At 44.2% G+C, this 25,282-nt stretch overlaps 1 protein-coding gene across 1 annotated transcript in view; it reads right to left on the bottom strand.

Annotated features, from left to right (window-relative positions):
• Nucleotides 1-17: 17 nt before the first annotated feature.
• The window catches only part of LOC139402686 (UBA domain containing 2), a 42,698-nt gene continuing 17,433 nt past the window's right edge, over nt 18-25,282 (bottom strand). Inside the window, exons 5-9 of the mRNA XM_071146586.1 lie at nt 24,040-24,163; nt 11,275-11,322; nt 10,893-11,141; nt 1,280-1,450; nt 18-1,178 (exon numbers count right to left, since the gene is read on the bottom strand). Coding sequence (XP_071002687.1) covers nt 1,065-1,178; nt 1,280-1,450; nt 10,893-11,141; nt 11,275-11,322; nt 24,040-24,163 — 706 coding nt within the window. The 3' untranslated portion in view covers nt 18-1,064. The remainder of the gene's footprint in view (nt 1,179-1,279; nt 1,451-10,892; nt 11,142-11,274; nt 11,323-24,039; nt 24,164-25,282) is intronic.

Here is a 25,282-nt window from a genome sequence, read left to right as displayed (position 1 = left end):
TAAAGCAGAAAATCATCTGAAGGTGAGAGGTAGGTTTATTCATTAGGCCATTATACTGTTGTAACGCTGTATGGGCAGCACGGTTACCACAGCAGAGCACATTGCATATATATTTCAGTGGTTGGAAGCGGTTTGTTAAATTGTTAATCATTTGTAATCTGTAGCATAATGACACCACACACAGGCATAGGTTAACCAAACAACAAGCCCACCTCCGTTTATACAGTCAGTCACATAAAACAAAAAGTAAATCAAAATTATATAAATAAGTGTTAAGTCCTCAATGATTTTGTGAAAAACTAGTGAAACAGTTTAAATAATGAATATCTTGTCACCATGATTTTATTCCATAGTGTAGTTAACCAGAATGTAGCCACTGAGCAGCTAAACATACAACCCATCCACTAATTAGTACATGTGCAGACGTTTTTCATTGAGTATACAAGATTGACAGTTTCCATAATTTAGTATATTCTCCTCATTTCAAACCCCTTTAAGATTTTAGATTAATTCTGAGGAATTTTAGATTAATTCTGCAGAAGTCAAGCAAACAAACTCCTGTAATCACTGTCCATGGACAAATGACACAAAATAAAACCTTTAGGGACTGGCGAATGTGTGTGTATGTTTTCTGGGCGAAGGTGTGTGTGAGGTGGAGGAAGCCGTAATGAACCATGGTAATGCTAGAGTATAGAGAAGACACTAGATGCAACAAGCCCTGAGAATAGCAGCCTTCTGATCCTCCTCTGTCCCTCAGCAGCAAGGTGACAGGACAGAGTATCCAAACTATCTGGAACAGGGCTGAGCACCCACTACCAGGAAGCACTGTGGACAGCCCTCTTCACCCTTCAGGAAGCACGGTGGACAGCAGCAGCATTACTGTCCTCCTCTCTCCTTTCCTCATAGTAATTGTGTAGTCTGTGTTGAGTTATTCTCTGTGTAGTCCTCTGGAGCTCCAGAGCAGCACCCTGGCCTCAAACCCCCAGGACCCTGCTCACTGGATCAGACCCACACTTCATTCTGTTGTTTTTCTCTCTCAGGTTCTACATCTTTCAAACTCCTCCCTACCCTAAATGCTGCAGTAGAAAGTTGGTTGCCACGTTGATGTCGTTGTTGGATGCTCTGAGGGCATCCTGAGCATCTATTCTGGAGAAGCCCATCTCCATCAATCTGGCAACCTAGGGAAACAGAAATAAACACACACAAACATCAGAGAAATGCTAACACGAAACTGGTAAAGAAACGCAATTCCGTGTCCGCACTCACTCACAGTGCTCACCTGTTCTTCAGCTACAGGAGTGTTGACCAAGAGAGGAGCTGTGGGCTCCAGCAGTGGTGGAGCTGTGGGGTGGAGCTGCTGTGGAGAGGGGTGTGGCTGCGGCTCTGGGGGAAGGTTCTGTCCTCTGTGTCTCAGCGATGGGAAAAATCTGTTCCAGTTCATTAGGCCATTCTGGGAAGGACCGAGAGGGACAATCATGGTGCGTTCAAGACAACTGGGAACTCTGGGAAAATAATAAAATAACTCAGACTGGGAAAAATCACGACATCAGTGATCTTCAAGTCAGAGAAGTTGGAGCTCTAGGATGATGCCCGAGTTTCCAACTTGTAATTCTGAGAGGACCGTTCAAAGTGATTTTTCCCAGTCAGCTTAGTTCAGACAGGTTAAACAAGGATTTTAAAGCCTTGAGACAATTGAGACATGAATTGTCTATGTGTGCCATTCAGAGGGTGAATGGGCAAGATTTAAGTGCCTTTGAACGGGGTATGGTAGTAGGTGCCAGGCACACCGGTTTGTGCCAAGAACTGTAATTCTGTTAGGTTTCTAACACTCTGTTTCCTTTGTGTATCAAGAAACCACCCAAAAGACATCCAGCCAACTTGACACAACTGTGGAAAGCATTGGAGTCAACATGGTCCAGCATCCCTGTGGAAACGCTCCTGACACCTTGAAGAGGGCACGCACCAACAAATAACTTAGCTGGCAACATGGCTATTGTGTCAGTAACCACAGCCATCATTAACCATAGACTACACATACAAAGCCTTGGATACAGGTTAAAGGTGACAGGAAAAAGGTGTCCCTGTTTTTCCAAACCTTTATAGAAAAGCTAAATACATCAAAGTGATCTGCAATAATATTTGTCAGAGTAGATTTTGTACCTTTGATCTAACACTAAAAGAGGCATGGCTACCTGTCAACATGCTCTTTTGGAATGCTGAAGAAATTTGTCTTGGCACCTAAAACCCTCACAAACTTTTACAGATTCACAATTGAGAGCATCCTGTCGGGCTGTATCACCTAGTATGGCAACTGCACCGCCCGCAACCCCAGGGCTTTCCAGAGTGTGATGCGGTCTGCCCAACGCATCACCGGTGTCAAACTACCTGCCTCTACCTACAGCACCTGATGTTACAGATCACAAAGAACAACAACCACCCGAGCCACTGCCTGTTCACCCCGCTATCATCCAAAAGGCGAGGTCAGTACAGGTGCATCAAAGCTGGGACAGAGTAATTGAAAAACATCTATCTCAAGGCCATCACTGTTAAATAGCCATCACTAGGTAGCTTCCACCCAGTTACTGAACCCTGCTCCTTAAGAGGCTGCTGCCCTTATTACATAGACTTGGAATCACTGGTCACTTTAATAATGTTTACATACTGTTTTACCCATCTCATATGTACAGTGGGCTCCAAAATTACTGGCACCCCTGACTGGCAATGCACAACCAATACTTACAAAAATAAAACAAAATTATAAAGAAACTCAAAATACCAACATGTGAGAAATACTGGACTTTATTAATGCTTCAATGGAACCCACCAAAATCAATTTGATTTAAATAAAAATCAATGCCCTCCAAATCAAGGTTCCACAATTAATGGCACCCTTCATGATTATTGTAACATCTGCCGAAATTCAACCAGGAAGTAAATTCCACTTATTTACGTGTACCTAAATCTTAAAGAACTATATGGAGCCATTACACCACTTCCTGTTTCACTAGGGTATAAACATGAGGTAACAAGCATGCAATATCCCGCTGTCAACAAAATAACTGTCAGTTCAAAAGAGACAGCTGGTCGAAGACCTTCATACAGTGCCTTGCGAAAGTATTCAGCCCCCTTGAACTTTGCGACCTTTTGCCACATTTCAGGCTTCAAACATAAAGATATAAAACTGTATTTTTTTGTGAAGAATCAACAACAAGTGGGACACAATCATGAAGTGGAACGACATTTATTGGATATTTCAAACTTTAAAAAAAATCAAAACCTGAAAAATTGGGCGTGCAAAATTATTCAGCCCCTTTACTTTCAGTGCAGCAAACTCTCTCCAGAAGTTCAGTGAGGATCTCTGAATGATCCAATGTTGACCTAAATGACTAATGATGATAAATACAATCCACCTGTGTGTAATCAAGTCTCCGTATAAATGCACCTGCACTGTGATAGTCTCAGAGGTCCGTTAAAAGCGCAGAGAGCATCATGAAGAACAAGGAACACACCAGGCAGGTCCGAGATACTGTTGTGAAGAAGTTTAAAGCCGGATTTGGATACAAAAAGATTTCCCAAGCTTTAAACATCCCAAGGAGCACTGTGCAAGCGATAATATTGAAATGGAAGGAGTATCAGACCACTACAAATCTACCAAGACCTGGCCGTCCCTCTAAACTTTCAGCTCATACAAGGAGAAGACTGATCAGAGATGCAGCCAAGAGGCCCATGATCACTCTGGATGAACTGCAGAGATCTACAGCTGAGGTGGGAGACTCTGTCCATAGGACAACAATCAGTCGTATATTGCACAAATCTGGCCTTTATGGGAGAGTGGCAAGAAGAAAGCCATTTCTTAAAGATATCCATAAAAAGTGTCGTTTAAAGTTTGCCACAAGCCACCTGGGAGACACACCAAACATGTGGAAGAAGGTGCTCTGGTCAGATGAAACCAAAATTGAACTTTTTGGCAACAATGCAAAACGTTATGTTTGGCGTAAAAGCAACACAGCTGAACACACCATCCCCACTGTCAAACATGGTGGTGGCAGCATCATGGTTTGGGCCTGCTTTTCTTTAGCAGGGACAGGGAAGATGGTTAAAATTGATAGGAAGATGGATGGAGCCAAATACAGGACCATTCTGGAAGAAAACCTGATGGAGTCTGCAAAAGACCTGAGACTGGGACGGAGATTTGTCTTCCAACAAGACAATGATCCAAAACATAAAGCAAAATCTACAATGGAATGGTTCAAAAATAAACATATCCAGGTGTTAGAATGGCCAAGTCAAAGTCCAGACCTGAATCCAATCGAGAATCTGTGGAAAGAACTGAAAACTGCTGTTCACAAATGCTCTCCATCCAACCTCACTGAGCTCGAGCTGTTTTGCAAGGAGGAATGGGAAAAAATGTCAGTCTCTCGATGTGCAAAACTGATAGAGACATACCCCAAGCGACTTACAGCTGTAATCGCAGCAAAAGGTGGCGCTACAAAGTATTAACTTAAGGGGGCTGAATAATTTTGCACGCCCAATTTTTCAGTTTTTGATTTGTTAAAAAAGTTTGAAATATCCAATAAATGTCGTTCCACTTCATGATTGTGTCCCACTTGTTGTTGATTCTTCACAAAAAAATAAGGTTTTATATCTTTATGTTTGAAGCCTGAAATGTGGCAAAAGGTCGCAAAGTTCAAGGGGGCCGAATACTTTCGCAAGGCACTGTATATCACTGAGCACTGTCAGGGCAATTATTTAAAAACCTCTAAAGATATGGAACAGTTAAACCTCACGGTTAGAGCATGCAAATGCATTTTCCCCCCTGAGGATATGGAGGAGGATGGGGAGAGAAGCAACCAAATCCACAATAATAACGGTCAAAGAATTGCAGGCCTTGGTGGCCTCCACAACCACAGGCTCTTTGGAAGGGTTGCCAGAAGAAAGCACCATCAGACTCCACCACAACCACAGGCTCTTTGGAAGGGTTGCCAGAAGAAAGTACCATCAGACTCCACCTCCACAACCACAGGCTCTTTGGAAGGGTTGCCAGAAGAATGCCCTTTCTGACCCCAAGACACAGACGCAAGCGCTTGGAGTTTGACAAACGTAATTCAAATTATGACTGGAAGAGGGTACTCTGGTCAGATGAGGCCAAAATGGAACGTTCTGGTCAGATACAGCATTGGCATGTTTGGCGTCGAAACAGAGATGCATACAAGGAGAGGCACGGTGAAATATGGAGGGGGGTCAGTGATGTTTTGGGTCTGTTTTAATTCCAGAGGTCCAGGGGCACTGGTTACGATTGATGGCATAATGAATTCCACCAAGTATCTGACAATCTGGTTGCCTCTGCAAGGAAGGCTGGGACTTAGCCGTAGGTGGACTTTCCAACAAGACCAAGACCCAAAACATACCTCAAGATCCGCACAGAAATGGTTCTGTGACAACAACATCAATGTTCTGCCATGGCCATCTGTTGCCGGACCTCAATCCAATCAAAAACCTGTGTGCTGAGTTGAAGAGGGAAGTTAATAAGCACAAGCCCACGGATGTGAAGGATCTTGAAAGGATCTGCATTGAGGAATGGTCCAACATCCCTCCAAATGTGTTCCTTAACCTTGTCAAACATCACAAGAAAAGACTCCATGCTGTTATCCTTGCCAGAGGTGGTGGCACTAAGTACGAAATGAGGAGTGCCAATAATTACGAAACCTTGATTTTGGTGAAATGTATTTTGTATTAAATAATTGTATGATTTTGGTTGGTTCCATGGAAACATTAATAAAGTCCAGTATTTCTCACACGTTGGTATTTTGAGTTTCTCTCTCTAATTATATTGTTTATGCGTTGCCAGTTTTACTTTTAGATTTGTGTGTATTGTTAGATATTACTGCATTGTTGGAACTAGAAACACAAGCATTTCACTACACCCGCAATAACATCTGCTAAACATGTGACCAATAAAATGTGATTTGATATAAATGGAAGACTCATCACAATGATCGGAAATTCACTATGTGGCTATAGCTAGCTAACTCTCATTATCTGCAGTGGAAGGACCACCAGAGGGCAGGCTGGGCTCACGGATAGTAGCCCAACAAGGCATGGGAGACAAGGTAACCAGAGGGCAGGCTGGGCTCACGGATAGTAGCCCAACAAGGCATGGGAGACAAGGTAACCAGAGGGCAGGCTGGGCTCACGGATAGTAGCCCAACAAGGTAACCAGAGGGCAGGCTGGGCTCACGGATAGTAGCCCAACAAGGCAACCAGAAGGCAGGCTGGGCTCACGGATAGTAGCCCAACAAGGTAACCAGAAGGCAGGCTGGGCTCACGGATAGCAGCCCAACAAGGTTACCAGAGGGCAGGCTGGGCTCACGGATAGTAGCCCAACAAGGCAACCAGAGGGCAGGCTGGGCTCAGGGATAGCAGCCCAACAAGGCATGGGAGACAAGGTAACCAGAGGGCAGGCTGGGCTCACGGATAGTAGCCCAACAAGGTAACCAGAGGGCAGGCTGGGCTCACGGATAGTAGCCCAACAAGGTAACCAGAGGGCAAGCTGGGCTCACGGATAGCAGCCCAACAAGGTAACCAGAGGGCAAGCTGGGCTCACGGATAGTAGCCCAACAAGGTAACCAGAGGGCAGGCTGGGCTCACAGATAGTAGCCCAACAAGGTAACCAGAGGGTAGGCTGGGCTCACAGATAGTAGCCCAACAAGGTAACCAGAGGGCAGGCTGGGCTCACAGATAGTAGCCCAACAAGGTAACCAGAGGGCAGGCTGGGCTCACGGATAGCAGCCCAACAAGGTAACCAGAGGGCAAGCTGGGAACACGGATAGCAGCCCAACAAGGTAACCAGAGGGCAGGCTGGGCTCACGGATAGTAGCCCAACAAGGTAACCAGAGGGCAGGCTGGGCTCACGGATAGTAGCCCAACAAGGCATGGGAGACAAGGTAACCAGAGGGTAGGCTGGGCTCACAGATAGTAGCCCAACAAGGTAACCAGAGGGCAGGCTGATCTCACGGATAGTAGCCCAACAAGGCATGGGAGACAAGGTAACCAGAGGGCAGGCTGGGCTCACGGATAGTAGCCCAACAAGGCATGGGAGACAAGGTAACCAGAGGGCAGGCTGGGCTCATGGATAGTAGCCCAACAAGGCAACCAGAGGGTAGGCTGGGCTCACGGATAGTAGCCCAACAAGGCAACCAGAGGGTAGGCTGGGCTCACGGATAGTAGCCCAACAAGGCAACCAGAGGGTAGGCTGGGCTCACGGATAGTAGCCCAACAAGGCAACCAGAGGGTAGGCTGGGCTCATGGATAGTAGCCCAACAAGGCATGGGAGACAAGGTAACCAGAGTCAATTAAGCACAGCTGACGGTACTAATGACATACTCTCCTTCCCCTATAAGAGAAAGAATGGAACCAGCAGAGAGGGGGAGGGAAAACTATCTCTGGAAGATGGCCACCGAGAGAGAGGAGCGATCCAGGAAGAACCACTAAGACGGTGACAAGCCCGTGACTTTTTGTTGTTGTAGTTTAAAGATAATCCTATTGTGTTCCTGTTTCATCTGGAGAAGAAGATGTATGTTTTTCCTTGGAAGATTTTCATTGATTATGTTGGAGTGTTTTTGTTGACAAAATGCCCTCAATAGAGAACTGTGTTCAATCCAGAAAAGCTCCTCCTGACTCGTTCATTCCACCTTTCCTCTTTAGAGAGACGCCCAATGACTTGGTCCGCTCACACTACTGCCTATGAGTCATCATTATTGACTTACATGTTCATTTCTTCAGATATACAAGTGTCTAATGGCTTCATTTCTGATACAGAGAAAATGACTCATACAAGCCGTGTCTGTAGCTTGTGTTCCTTGCAGTTGGCCACTAACCTATTAATTTAGCCCTCAAATGATGTATTTTTCTGGCCATAGAATGCAAGAATGACATCTTCACCAACATTTAGAAATGACAGCTAAATGTAGTGATAGATTGTTTTTTTGTGGGGGGGGGGGGGCTTATTTAATGAAGCCTAAAATATAATAATTATTAAGTGTCACAGTTTTTGGTGGAGACCTTTGCCCGTCACCTTTAAACAGTTTCCAGCTCTGATCTTCTCCCCATCATAACAGCCGTAGGGGGTTAAATAGCATTGGATCAGTTTACAGCTCTGATCTTCTCCCCATCATAACAGCTGTAGGGGGTTAAATAGCATTGGATCAGTTTACAGCTCTGATCTTCTCCCCATCATAACAGCCGTAGGGGGTTAAATAGCATTGGATCAGTTTACAGCTCTGATCTTCTCCCCATCATAACAGCCGTAGGGGGTTAAATAGCATTGGATCAGTTTACAGCTCTGATCTTCTCCCCATCATAACCAGCCGTAGGGGGTTAAATAGCATTGGATCAGTTTACAGCTCTGATCTTCTCCCCATCATAACAGCCGTAGGGGGTTAAATAGCATTGGATCAGTTTACAGCTCTGATCTTCTCCCCATCATAACAGCTGTAGGGGGTTAAATAGCATTGGATCAGTTTACAGCTCTGATCTTCTCCCCATCATAACCAGCCGTAGGGGGTTAAATAGCATTGGATCAGTTTACAGCTCTGATCTTCTCCCCATCATAACCAGCCATAGGGGGTTAAATAGCATTGGATCAATTGAAAATGGGGAGAATCTGAGCTTTGCAACAATGCCAGAATGATTGCTGTACTCCTAATATTAAATAACTGGCATTATTTATGAACAATTATTTTAAAAAGGCAAATGTCAAAACAGAGCTTCTGATGTCATCGAAGCTAAAATGGCCAATATAAATATAAACATGACTGTTTCTATACAGAATAAAGGTCATGTAGACTTTAGAAGAGCCCTGCCTGCACATCAGTTCAGAAGACAGAGACCGCCAGGAGCTGTGTGTTGGAAAGGCAGGACTATAAACTCACGTAGCCTTTGCATGTGAAGGACATTCATTCTGCCAATGAGAGGATTGCATTAAATATTCTGCAAAGGCATGCATGCTTCTGATTGGCCAAAACAGATCAGAAGGAGGGTCATGTCAAATGGAATGTCCATTAGTCTGTGGGTGTGTGTGTGTGTGTGTGTGTGTGTGTGTGTGTCTAGTACTGTGTGTGTGTGTCTAGTACTGTGTGTGTGTGTAGTACTGTGTGTGTGTGTGTGTGTGTGTGTAGTACTGTGTGTGTGTAGTACTGTGTGTGTGTGTGTATAGTACTGTGTGTGTGTGTGTGTGTGTATAGTACTGTGTGTGTGTGTGTGTGTGTATAGTACTGTGTGTGTAGTACTGTGTGTGTGTGTGTGTGTGTGTGTAGTACTGTGTGTGTGTGTGTGTGTGTGTGTGTGTAGTACTGTGTGTGTGTGTGTAGTACTGTGTGTGTGTGTGTGTGTGTGTGTGTGTGTGTGTAGTACTGTGTGTGTAGTACTGTGTGTGTGTGTGTGTGTGTGTGTGTAGTACTGTGTGTGTAGTACTGTGTGTATGTGTATATAGTACTGTGTGTGTGTGTAGTACTGTGTGTGTATAGTACTGTGTGTGTGTAGTACTGTGTGTGTGTGTGTGTGTGTATAGTACTGTGTGTGTGTAGTACTGTGTGTGTGTGTAGTACTGTGTGTGTGTGTGTGTGTGTGTGTGTGTGTGTGTAGTACTGTGTGTGTGTAGTACTGTGTGTGTGTAGTACTGTGTGTGTGTGTGTGTGTGTGTGTATAGTACTGTGTGTGTGTGTGTGTGTGTGTGTGTGTGTATAGTACTGTGTGTGTGTGTGTGTGTATAGTACTGTGTGTGTAGTACTGTGTGTGTGTGTGTGTGTAGTACTGTGTGTGTGTGTGTGTGTGTGTGTAGTACTGTGTGTGTGTGTGTGTAGTACTGTGTGTGTGTGTGTGTGTGTGTGTGTGTAGTACTGTGTGTGTAGTACTGTGTGTATGTGTATATAGTACTGTGTGTGTGTGTAGTACTGTGTGTGTATAGTACTGTGTGTGTGTGTAGTACTGTGTGTGTGTGTAGTACTGTGTGTGTGTGTGTGTGTGTGTGTGTGTGTGTGTGTGTGTGTGTGTGTATAGTACTGTGTGTGTGTATTACTGTGTGTGTGTAGTACTGTGTGTGTGTGTGTGTGTGTGTGTGTAGTACTGTGTGTGTGTAGTACTGTGTGTGTCTGTATATAGTGCTGTGTGTGTGTAGTACTGTGTGTGTGTGTGTGTATGTGTGTGTGTGTGTGTGTGTGTGTGTGTGTGTGTGTATAGTACTGTGTGTGTGTAGTACTGTGTGTGTGTAGTACTGTGTGTGTGTATAGTACTGTGTGTGTATAGTACTGTGTGTGTATAGTACTGTGTGTGTATAGTACTGTGTGTATAGTACTGTGTGTGTGTATAGTACTGTGTGTGTATAGTACTGTGTGTGTGTATAGTACTGTGTGTGTGTGTAGTACTGTGTGTGTGTGTGTGTGTGTAGTACTGTGTGTGTGTGTGTGTGTGTAGTACTGTGTGTGTGTGTAGTACTGTGTGTGTGTGTGTGTGTAGTACTGTGTGTGTGTGTGTGTGTAGTACTGTGTGTGTGTGTGTGTAGTACTGTGTGTGTGTGTGTGTAGTACTGTGTGTGTGTGTGTGTGTGTGTATATAGTAGTGTGTGTGTGTGTGTGTGTATATAGTACTGTGTGTGTATATAGTACTGTGTGTGTATATAGTACTGTGTGTGTGTGTGTATATAGTACTGTGTGTGTGTGTGTATGTGTAGTACTGTGTGTGTATATGTGTAGTACTGTGTGTGTATATAGTACTGTGTATGTGTAGTACTGTGTGTGTGTGTATATTGTACTGTGTGTGTGTGTGTGTAGTACTGTGTGTGTATATAGTACTGTGTGTGTGTGTAAATAGTACTGTGTGTGTGTGTCTGTCCATACCTGTGGTGGTCTGTGGTTCCTCCTGGCCTGATGGAACTGGGCCAGCAGCATCTGTTGATCATGGAGATCCATCCTCTGCTGTCTCTGGATGTCCAGAGTAGCCCCCATACCCAGGGGGGGTTCATTGGGGGGCGGGGGCCCGGAGAACAGGGGTTCCAGGACGAAGGCCCCTACACGGGACAGCCACCGGGGTACGAAGAGCAGCCGCTGCACCCCCAGAGCGTTTCCGTGGTACAGCTTCCCAGAGACCTGTAGGGGAACACGCGCTGTGTGGTTCAGACGTGTGGATTTACAACTTCTGAAGAAGCGGCTGTGGTTGAGATAAAGGGGTTGGGTATAATGCTGGTTGCTATGCAACAGGGTCAGTGTGGTGTGAACTCACCAGTCCACTGAGAGCAACGAGCCACATGAACGGACTGGAGGTCAGGAGCTGAAACACAACACAGAGACATATTAACCACTGACCCCCACCATGCTGAACACTATGTAACTCTACATATTAACCCCCACCATGCTGAACACTATGTAACTCTACATATTAATCACTGACCCCCACCATGCTGAACACTATGTATCTCTACATATTAACCACTGACCCCCACCATGCTGAACACTATGTAACTCTACATATTAACCCCCACCATGCTGAACACTATGTAACTCTACATATTAACCCCCACCATGCTGAACACTATGTAACTCTACATATTAACCCCCACCATGCTGAACACTATGTAACTAACTACATATTAACTCCCACCATGCTGAACACTATGTAACTCCACATAATAACCCCCACCATGCTGAACACTATGTAATTCTACATATTGACCCCCACCATGCTGAACACTATGTAACTACATATTGACCCCCACCATGCTGAACACTATGTAACTCTACATATTAACCACTGACCCCCACCATGCTGAACACTATGTAACTCTACATATTAACCCCCACCATGCTGAACACTATGTAACTCTACATATTGACCCCCACCATGCTGAACACTATGTAACTCTACATATTGACCCCCACCATGCTGAACACTATGTAACTCTACATATTAACCCCCACCATGCTGAACACTATGTAACTCTACATATTAACCACTGACCCCCACCATGCTGAACACTATGTAACTCTACATATTAACCACTGACCCCCACCATGCTGAACACTATGTAACTCTACATATTGACCCCCACCATGCTGAACACTATGTAACTCTACATATTAACCACTGACCCCCACCATGCTGAACACTATGTAACTCTACATATTGACCCCCACCATGCTGAACACTATGTAACTCTACATATTAACCACTGACCCCCACCATGCTGAACACTATGTAACTCTACATATTAACCACTGACCCCCACCATGCTGAACACTATTTAACTCTACATATTAACCCCCACCATGCTGAACACTATGTAACTCTACATATTAACCCCCACCATGCTGAACACTATGTAACTCTACATATTAACCACTGACCCCCACCATGCTGAACACTATGTAACTCTACATATTAACCCCCACCATGCTGAACACTATGTAACTCTACATATTAACCCCCACCATGCTGAACACTATGTAACTCTACATATTGACCCCCACCATGCTGAACACTATGTAACTCTACATATTAACTCCCACCATGCTGAACACTATGTAACTACATATTAACCACTGAACCCCACCATGCTGAACACTATGTAACTCTACATATTAACCACTGACCCCCACCATGCTGAACACTATGTAACTCTACATATTAACCCCCACCATGCTGAACACTATGTAACTCTACATATTAACCCCCACCATGCTGAACACTATGTAACTACATATTAACTCCCACCATGCTGAACACTATTTAACTCTACATATTAACCCCCACCATGCTGAACACTATGTAACTCTACATATTAACCACTGACCCCCACCATGCTGAACAGTATGTAACTCTACATATTGACCCCCACCATGCTGAACACTATGTAACTCTGCATATTAACCACTGACCCCCACCATGCTGAACACTATGTAACTCTACATATTGACCCCCACCATGCTGAACACTATGTAACTCTACATATTAACCCCCACCATGCTGAACACTATGTAACTCTACATATTAACCACTGACCCCCACCATGCTGAACACTATGTAACTCTACATATTAACCACTGACCCCCACCATGCTGAACACTATGTAACTCTACATATTGACCCCCACCATGCTGAACACTATGTAACTCTACATATTAACCACTGACCCCCACCATGCTGAACACTATGTAACTCTACATATTGACCCCCACCATGCTGAACACTATGTAACTCTACATATTAACCACTGACCCCCACCATGCTGAACACTATGTAACTCTACATATTAACCACTGACCCCCACCATGCTGAACACTATTTAACTCTACATATTAACCCCCACCATGCTGAACACTATGTAACTCTACATATTAACCCCCACCATGCTGAACACTATGTAACTCTACATATTAACCACTGACCCCCACCATGCTGAACACTATGTAACTCTACATATTAACCCCCACCATGCTGAACACTATGTAACTCTACATATTAACCCCCACCATGCTGAACACTATGTAACTCTACATATTGACCCCCACCATGCTGAACACTATGTAACTCTACATATTAACTCCCACCATGCTGAACACTATGTAACTCTACATATTAACCACTGAACCCCACCATGCTGAACACTATGTAACTCTACATATTAACCACTGACCCCCACCATGCTGAACACTATGTAACTCTACATATTAACCCCCACCATGCTGAACACTATGTAACTCTACATATTAACCCCCACCATGCTGAACACTATGTAACTACATATTAACTCCCACCATGCTGAACACTATTTAACTCTACATATTAACCCCCACCATGCTGAACACTATGTAACTCTACATATTAACCACTGACCCCCACCATGCTGAACAGTATGTAACTCTACATATTGACCCCCACCATGCTGAACACTATGTAACTCTGCATATTAACCACTGACCCCCACCATGCTGAACACTATGTAACTCTACATATTGACCCCCACCATGCTGAACACTATGTAACTCTACATATTAACCACTGACCCCCACCATGCTGAACACTATGTAACTCTACATATTAACCCCCACCATGCTGAACACTATGTAACTACATATTAACCCCCACCATGCTGAACACTATGTAACTCTACATATTGACCCCCACCATGCTGAACACTATGTAACTCTACATATTAACCACTGACCCCCACCATGCTGAACACTATGTAACTCTACATATTAACCCCCACCATGCTGAACACTATTTAACTATACATATTAACCCCCACCATGCTGAACACTATGTAACTACATATTAACTCCCACCATGCTGAACACTATGTAACTCTACATATTGACCCCCACCATGCTGAACACTATGTAACTCTACATATTAACCCCCACCATGCTGAACACTATGTAACTCTACATATTAACCACTGAACCCCACCATGCTGAACACTATGTAACTCTACATATTAACCACTGACCCCCACCATGCTGAACACTATGTAACTCTACATATTAACCCCCACCATGCTGAACACTATGTAACTCTACATATTAACCCCCACCATGCTGAACACTATGTAACTACATATTAACTCCCACCATGCTGAACACTATTTAACTCTACATATTAACCCCCACCATGCTGAACACTATGTAACTCTACATATTAACCACTGACCCCCACCATGCTGAACAGTATGTAACTCTACATATTGACCCCCACCATGCTGAACACTATGTAACTCTGCATATTAACCACTGACCCCCACCATGCTGAACACTATGTAACTCTACATATTGACCCCCACCATGCTGAACACTATGTAACTCTACATATTAACCACTGACCCCCACCATGCTGAACACTATGTAACTCTACATATTAACCCCCACCATGCTGAACACTATGTAACTACATATTAACCCCCACCATGCTGAACACTATGTAACTCTACATATTGACCCCCACCATGCTGAACACTATGTAACTCTACATATTAACCACTGACCCCCACCATGCTGAACACTATGTAACTCTACATATTAACCCCCACCATGCTGAACACTATTTAACTATACATATTAACCCCCACCATGCTGAACACTATGTAACTACATATTAACTCCCACCATGCTGAACACTATGTAACTCTACATATTGACCCCCACCATGCTGAACACTATGTAACTCTACATATTAACCCCCACCATGCTGAACACTATGTAACTCTACATATTGACCACTGACCCCCACCATGCTGAACACTATGTAACTCTACATATTAACCCCCACCATGCTGAACACTATGTAACTCTACATATTAACCCCCACCATGCTGAACACTATGTAACTCTACATATTAACCACTGACCCCCACCATGCTGAACACTATGTAACTCTACATATTGACCCCCACCATGCTGAACACTATGTAACTCTACATATTAACCCCCACCATGCTGAACACTATGTAACTCTACATATTAACCACTGACCCCCACCATGCTGAACACTATGTAACTCTACATATTAACCCCCACCATGCTGAACACTATGTAACTCTACATATTAACCCCCACCATGCTGAACACTATGTAACTCTACATATTAACCCCCACCATGCTGAACACTATGTAACTCTACATATTAACCCCCACCATGCTGAACACTATGTAACTCTACATATTAACCCCCACCATGCTGAACACTATGTAACTACATATTGACCCCCACCATGCTGAACACTATGTAACTCTACATATTAACCACTGACCCCCACCATGCTGAACACTATGTAACTCTACATATTGACCCCCACCATGCTGAACACTATTTAACTCTACATATTAACCCCCACCATGCTGAACACTATGTAACTACATATTAACTCCCACCATGCTGAACACTATGTAACTCTACATATTGACCCCCACCATGCTGAACACTATGTAACTCTACATATTAACCCCCACCATGCTGAACACTATGTAACTCTACATATTGACCACTGACCCCCACCATGCTGAACACTATGTAACTCTACATATTAACCCCCACCATGCTGAACACTATGTAACTCTACATATTAACCCCCACCATGCTGAACACTATGTAACTCTACATATTGACCACTGACCCCCACCATGCTGAACACTATGTAACTAACTACATATTAACTCCCACCATGCTGAACACTATGTAACTCCACATAATAACCCCCACCATGCTGAACACTATGTAACTCTACATATTGACCCCCACCATGCTGAACACTATGTAACTACATATTGACCCCCACCATGCTGAACACTATGTAACTCTACATATTAACCACTGACCCCCACCATGCTGAACACTATGTAACTCTACATATTAACCCCCACCATGCTGAACACTATGTAACTCTACATATTGACCCCCACCATGCTGAACACTATGTAACTCTACATATTGACCCCCACCATGCTGAACACTATGTAACTCTACATATTAACCCCCACCATGCTGAACACTATGTAACTCTACATATTAACCACTGACCCCCACCATGCTGAACACTATGTAACTCTACATATTAACCACTGACCCCCACCATGCTGAACACTATGTAACTCTACATATTGACCCCCACCATGCTGAACACTATGTAACTCTACATATTAACCACTGACCCCCACCATGCTGAACACTATGTAACTCTACATATTGACCCCCACCATGCTGAACACTATGTAACTCTACATATTAACCCCCACCATGCTGAACACTATGTAACTCTACATATTAACCACTGACCCCCACCATGCTGAACACTATGTAACTCTACATATTAACCACTGACCCCCACCATGCTGAACACTATTTAACTCTACATATTAACCCCCACCATGCTGAACACTATGTAACTCTACATATTAACCCCCACCATGCTGAACACTATGTAACTCTACATATTAACCACTGACCCCCACCATGCTGAACACTATGTAACTCTACATATTAACCCCCACCATGCTGAACACTATGTAACTCTACATATTGACCCCCATCATGCTGAACACTATGTAACTCTACATATTAACCCCCACCATGCTGAACACTATGTAACTCTACATATTGACCCCCACCATGCTGAACACTATGTAACTCTACATATTAACTCCCACCATGCTGAACACTATGTAACTCTACATATTAACCACTGAACCCCACCATGCTGAACACTATGTAACTCTACATATTAACCACTGACCCCCACCATGCTGAACACTATGTAACTCTACATATTGACCCCCACCATGCTGAACACTATGTAACTCTACATATTAACCACTGACCCCCACCATGCTGAACACTATGTAACTCTACATATTAACCACTGACCCCCACCATGCTGAACACTATTTAACTCTACATATTAACCCCCACCATGCTGAACACTATGTAACTCTACATATTAACCCCCACCATGCTGAACACTATGTAACTCTACATATTAACCACTGACCCCCACCATGCTGAACACTATGTAACTCTACATATTAACCCCCACCATGCTGAACACTATGTAACTCTACATATTAACCCCCACCATGCTGAACACTATGTAACTCTACATATTGACCCCCACCATGCTGAACACTATGTAACTCTACATATTAACTCCCACCATGCTGAACACTATGTAACTCTACATATTAACCACTGAACCCCACCATGCTGAACACTATGTAACTCTACATATTAACCACTGACCCCCACCATGCTGAACACTATGTAACTCTACATATTAACCCCCACCATGCTGAACACTATGTAACTCTACATATTAACCCCCACCATGCTGAACACTATGTAACTACATATTAACTCCCACCATGCTGAACACTATTTAACTCTACATATTAACCCCCACCATGCTGAACACTATGTAACTCTACATATTAACCACTGACCCCCACCATGCTGAACAGTATGTAACTCTACATATTGACCCCCACCATGCTGAACACTATGTAACTCTGCATATTAACCACTGACCCCCACCATGCTGAACACTATGTAACTCTACATATTGACCCCCACCATGCTGAACACTATGTAACTCTACATATTAACCACTGACCCCCACCATGCTGAACACTATGTAACTCTACATATTAACCCCCACCATGCTGAACACTATGTAACTACATATTAACCCCCACCATGCTGAACACTATGTAACTCTACATATTGACCCCCACCATGCTGAACACTATGTAACTCTACATATTAACCACTGACCCCCACCATGCTGAACACTATGTAACTCTACATATTAACCCCCACCATGCTGAACACTATTTAACTATACATATTAACCCCCACCATGCTGAACACTATGTAACTACATATTAACTCCCACCATGCTGAACACTATGTAACTCTACATATTGACCCCCACCATGCTGAACACTATGTAACTCTACATATTAACCCCCACCATGCTGAACACTATGTAACTCTACATATTGACCACTGACCCCCACCATGCTGAACACTATGTAACTCTACATATTAACCCCCACCATGCTGAACACTATGTAACTCTACATATTAACCCCCACCATGCTGAACACTATGTAACTCTACATATTAACCACTGACCCCCACCATGCTGAACACTATGTAACTCTACATATTGACCCCCACCATGCTGAACACTATGTAACTCTACATATTAACCCCCACCATGCTGAACACTATGTAACTCTACATATTAACCACTGACCCCCACCATGCTGAACACTATGTAACTCTACATATTAACCCCCACCATGCTGAACACTATGTAACTCTACATATTAACCCCCACCATGCTGAACACTATGTAACTCTACATATTAACCCCCACCATGCTGAACACTATGTAACTCTACATATTAACCCCCACCATGCTGAACACTATGTAACTACATATTGACCCCCACCATGCTGAACACTATGTAACTCTACATATTAACCACTGACCCCCACCATGCTGAACACTATGTAACTCTACATATTGACCCCCACCATGCTGAACACTATTTAACTCTACATATTAACCCCCACCATGCTGAACACTATGTAACTACATATTAACTCCCACCATGCTGAACACTATGTAACTCTACATATTGACCCCCACCATGCTGAACACTATGTAACTCTACATATTAACCCCCACCATGCTGAACACTATGTAACTCTACATATTGACCACTGACCCCCACCATGCTGAACACTATGTAACTAACTACATATTAACTCCCACCATGCTGAACACTATGTAACTCCACATAATAACCCCCACCATGCTGAACACTATGTAACTCTACATATTGACCCCCACCATGCTGAACACTATGTAACTACATATTGACCCCCACCATGCTGAACACTATGTAACTCTACATATTAACCACTGACCCCCACCATGCTGAACACTATGTAACTCTACATATTAACCCCCACCATGCTGAACACTATGTAACTCTACATATTGACCCCCACCATGCTGAACACTATGTAACTCTACATATTGACCCCCACCATGCTGAACACTATGTAACTCTACATATTAACCCCCACCATGCTGAACACTATGTAACTCTACATATTAACCACTGACCCCCACCATGCTGAACACTATGTAACTCTACATATTAACCACTGACCCCCACCATGCTGAACACTATGTAACTCTACATATTGACCCCCACCATGCTGAACACTATGTAACTCTACATATTAACCACTGACCCCCACCATGCTGAACACTATGTAACTCTACATATTGACCCCCACCATGCTGAACACTATGTAACTCTACATATTAACCCCCACCATGCTGAACACTATGTAACTCTACATATTAACCACTGACCCCCACCATGCTGAACACTATGTAACTCTACATATTAACCACTGACCCCCACCATGCTGAACACTATTTAACTCTACATATTAACCCCCACCATGCTGAACACTATGTAACTCTACATATTAACCCCCACCATGCTGAACACTATGTAACTCTACATATTAACCACTGACCCCCACCATGCTGAACACTATGTAACTCTACATATTAACCCCCACCATGCTGAACACTATGTAACTCTACATATTGACCCCCATCATGCTGAACACTATGTAACTCTACATATTAACCCCCACCATGCTGAACACTATGTAACTCTACATATTGACCCCCACCATGCTGAACACTATGTAACTCTACATATTAACTCCCACCATGCTGAACACTATGTAACTCTACATATTAACCACTGAACCCCACCATGCTGAACACTATGTAACTCTACATATTAACCACTGACCCCCACCATGCTGAACACTATGTAACTCTACATATTAACCCCCACCATGCTGAACACTATGTAACTCTACATATTAACTCCCACCATGCTGAACACTATGTAACTACATATTAACTCCCACCATGCTGAACACTATTTAACTCTACATATTAACCCCCACCATGCTGAACACTATGTAACTCTACATATTAACCACTGACCCCCACCATGCTGAACAGTATGTAACTCTACATATTAACCCCCACCATGCTGAACACTATGTAACTCTACATATTGACCCCCACCATGCTGAACACTATGTAACTCTACATATTAACCACTGACCCCCACCATGCTGAACACTATGTAACTCTACATATTGACCCCCACCATGCTGAACACTATGTAACTCTACATATTAACCACTGACCCCCACCATGCTGAACACTATGTAACTCTACATATTAACCCCCACCATGCTGAACACTATGTAACTCTACATATTAACCCCCACCATGCTGAACACTATGTAACTACATATTAACCCCCACCATGCTGAACACTATGTAACTCTACATATTGACCCCCACCATGCTGAACACTATGTAACTCTACATATTAACCACTGACCCCCACCATGCTGAACACTATGTAACTCTACATATTAACCCCCACCATGCTGAACACTATTTAACTCTACATATTAACCCCCACCATGCTGAACACTATGTAACTCTACATATTAACCCCCACCATGCTGAACACTATGCAACTCTACATATTAACCACTGACCCCCACCATGCTGAACACTATGTAACTCTACATATTAACCCCCACCATGCTGAACACTATGTAACTCTACATATTGACCCCCACCATGCTGAACACTATGTAACTCTACATATTAACCCCCACCATGCTGAACACTATGTAACTCTACATATTAACCACTGACCCCCACCATGCTGAACACTATGTAACTCTACATATTAACCCCCACCATGCTGAACACTATGTAACTCTACATATTAACCCCCACCATGCTGAACACTATGTAACTCTACATATTAACCCCCACCATGCTGAACACTATGTAACTCTACATATTAACCCCCACCATGCTGAACACTATGTAACTCTACATATTAACCCCCACCATGCTGAACACTATGTAACTACATATTGACCCCCACCATGCTGAACACTATGTAACTCTACATATTAACCACTGACCCCCACCATGCTGAACACTATGTAACTCTACATATTGACCCCCACCATGCTGAACACTATTTAACTCTACATATTAACCCCCACCATGCTGAACACTATGTAACTACATATTAACTCCCACCATGCTGAACACTATGTAACTCTACATATTGACCCCCACCATGCTGAACACTATGTAACTCTACATATTAACCCCCACCATGCTGAACACTATGTAACTCTACATATTGACCACTGACCCCCACCATGCTGAACACTATGTAACTCTACATATTAACCCCCACCATGCTGAACACTATGTAACTCTACATATTAACCCCCACCATGCTGAACACTATGTAACTCTACATATTAACCACTGACCCCCACCATGCTGAACACTATGTAACTACATATTAACTCCCACCATGCTGAACACTATTTAACTCTACATATTAACCCCCACCATGCTGAACACTATGTAACTCAACATATTAACCACTGACCCCCACCATGCTGAACAGTATGTAACTCTACATATTAACCCCCACCATGCTGAACACTATGTAACTCTACATATTGACCCCCACCATGCTGAACACTATGTAACTCTACATATTAACCACTGACCCCCACCATGCTGAACACTATGTAACTCTACATATTGACCCCCACCATGCTGAACACTATGTAACTCTACATATTAACCACTGACCCCCACCATGCTGAACACTATGTAACTCTACATATTAACCCCCACCATGCTGAACACTATGTAACTACATAGTAACCACTGACCCCCACCATGCTGAACACTATGTAACTCTACATATTAACCCCCACCATGCTGAACACTATGTAACTACATATTAACCCCCACCATGCTGAACACTATGTAACTCTACATATTGACCCCCACCATGCTGAACACTATGTAACTCTACATATTAACCACTGACCCCCACCATGCTGAACACTATGTAACTCTACATATTAACCCCCACCATGCTGAACACTATTTAACTCTACATATTAACCCCCACCATGCTGAACACTATGTAACTACATATTAACTCCCACCATGCTGAACACTATGTAACTCTACATATTGACCCCCACCATGCTGAACACTATGTAAGTCTACATATTAACCCCCACCATGCTGAACACTATGTAACTCTACATATTGACCACTGACCCCCACCATGCTGAACACTATGTAACTCTACATATTGACCACTGACCCCCACCATGCTGAACACTATGTAACTCTACATATTAACCCCCACCATGCTGAACACTATGTAACTCTACATATTAACCCCCACCATGCTGAACACTATGTAACTCTACATATTAACCACTGACCCCCACCATGCTGAACACTATGTAACTCTACATATTAACCCCCACCATGCTGAACACTATGCAACTCTACATATTAACCACTGACCCCCACCATGCTGAACACTATGTAACTCTACATATTAACCCCCACCATGCTGAACACTATGTAACTCTACATATTGACCCCCACCATGCTGAACACTATGTAACTCTACATATTAACCCCCACCATGCTGAACACTATGTAACTCTACATATTAACCACTGACCCCCACCATGCTGAACACTATGTAACTCTACATATTAACCCCCACCATGCTGAACACTATGTAACTCTACATATTAACCCCCACCATGCTGAACACTATGTAACTCTACATATTAACCCCCACCATGCTGAACACTATGTAACTCTACATATTAACCCCCACCATGCTGAACACTATGTAACTCTACATATTAACCCCCACCATGCTGAACACTATGCAACTCTACATATTAACCCCCACCATGCTGAACACTATGTAACTACATATTAACTCCCACCATGCTGAACACTATGTAACTCTACATATTGACCCCCACCATGCTGAACACTATGTAACTCTACATATTAACCCCCACCATGCTGAACACTATGTAACTCTACATATTGACCACTGACCCCCACCATGCTGAACACTATGTAACTCTACATATTAACCCCCACCATGCTGAACACTATGTAACTCTACATATTAACCCCCACCATGCTGAACACTATGTAACTCTACATATTAACCACTGACCCCCACCATGCTGAACACTATGTAACTCTACATATTAACCCCCACCATGCTGAACACTATGCAACTCTACATATTAACCACTGACCCCCACCATGCTGAACACTATGTAACTCTACATATTAACCCCCACCATGCTGAACACTATGTAACTCTACATATTGACCCCCACCATGCTGAACACTATGTAACTCTACATATTAACCCCCACCATGCTGAACACTATGTAACTCTACATATTAACCCCCACCATGCTGAACACTATGTAACTCTACATATTAACCACTGACCCTCACCATGCTGAACACTATGTAACTCTACATACCTGCAGGCCTACAATGTAAACCAGGGACTTGTTAGTTACGGAGATCTGACCAAGGAGTTGAGTGACTGGAACCTTGGGGATGGAGGAATGGAAAGGTACAAACAGGCTGAACACTGGGCCTAGCCTGGAGGAGAGGTGAGGAGGAGAGGGGGAAGGAGAGAGGGGAGGTGAGGAGGAGAGAGGAGAGGGAAGGAGAGAGGGGAGGTGAGGAGGAGAGAGGAGAGGAGAGAGGGGAGGTGAGGAGAGGAGAGGGGAGGTGAGGAGGAGAGGGGAAGGAGAGAGGAGAGGGAAGGAGAGAGGGGAGGTGAGGAGGAGAGAGGAGAGGGGAAGGAGAGAGGAGAGGGAAGGAGAGAGGGGAGGTGAGGAGGAGAGAGGAGAGGGAAGGGGAGGTGAGGAGGAGAGGGAAGGAGAGAGGGGAGGTGAGGAGGAGAGAGGAGAGGGAAGGAGAGGGGAGGTGAGGAGGAGAGAGGAAGGAGAGAGGAGAGGGAAGGAGAGAGGAGAAGTGAGGAGGAGAGAGGAGAGGGGAAGGAGAGAGGAGAGGAGAAGGAGAGAGGGGAGGTGAGGAGAGAGGAGAGGGGAAGGAGAGAGGAGGTGAGGAGGAGAGTGGAGAGGGAAGGAGAGAGGGGAGGGGAGGTGAGGAGGAGAGAGGAGAGGGGAAGGAGAGAGGGGAGGTGAGGAGGAGAGGAGGAGAGGATGGAGGTGAGGAGGAGAGAGGGGAGGTGAGGAGGAGAGAGGGGAGGTGAGGAGGAGAGAGGGGATGGGGAAGGAGAGAGGGGATGGGGAAGGAGAGAGGGGATGGGGAAGGAGAGAGGGGATGGGGAAGGAGTGAGGGGAGGTGGAGGAGAGAGGGGAGGTGAGGAGGAGAGAGGGGAGGTGAGGAGGAGAGAGGGGATGGGGAAGGAGAGAGGGGGAGGTGAGGAGGAGAGAGGAGGAGGTGAGGAGGAGAGAGGAGGAGGTGAGGAGGAGAGAGGGGATGGGGAAGGAGAGAGGGGAGGTGAGGATGAGAGAGGGGAGGTGAGGATGAGAGAGGGGAGGTGAGGATGAGAGAGGGGAGGGAAGGAGAGAGGGGAGGTAAGGAAGAGAGAGGGGATGGGGAAGGAGAGAGGGGAGGGAAGGAGAGAGGGGAGGTGAGGAGGAAAGGAGGAAAGGAAAGGAGAAGATGGTTAAAACAATGTTCTGTTCACAAACACCAAACCTCTGAGCAGATATACAGTAAAGTATATTTCTATTAGAGGAAGTAAGA

This window comes from Oncorhynchus clarkii, unplaced genomic scaffold (assembly GCF_045791955.1).
Source record: "Oncorhynchus clarkii lewisi isolate Uvic-CL-2024 unplaced genomic scaffold, UVic_Ocla_1.0 unplaced_contig_13472_pilon_pilon, whole genome shotgun sequence".
Lineage (NCBI taxonomy): Eukaryota > Metazoa > Chordata > Actinopteri > Salmoniformes > Salmonidae > Oncorhynchus > Oncorhynchus clarkii.
Note: the sequence above shows the minus strand (reverse complement) of the source record. Positions and strands in the feature narration are given on the sequence as shown.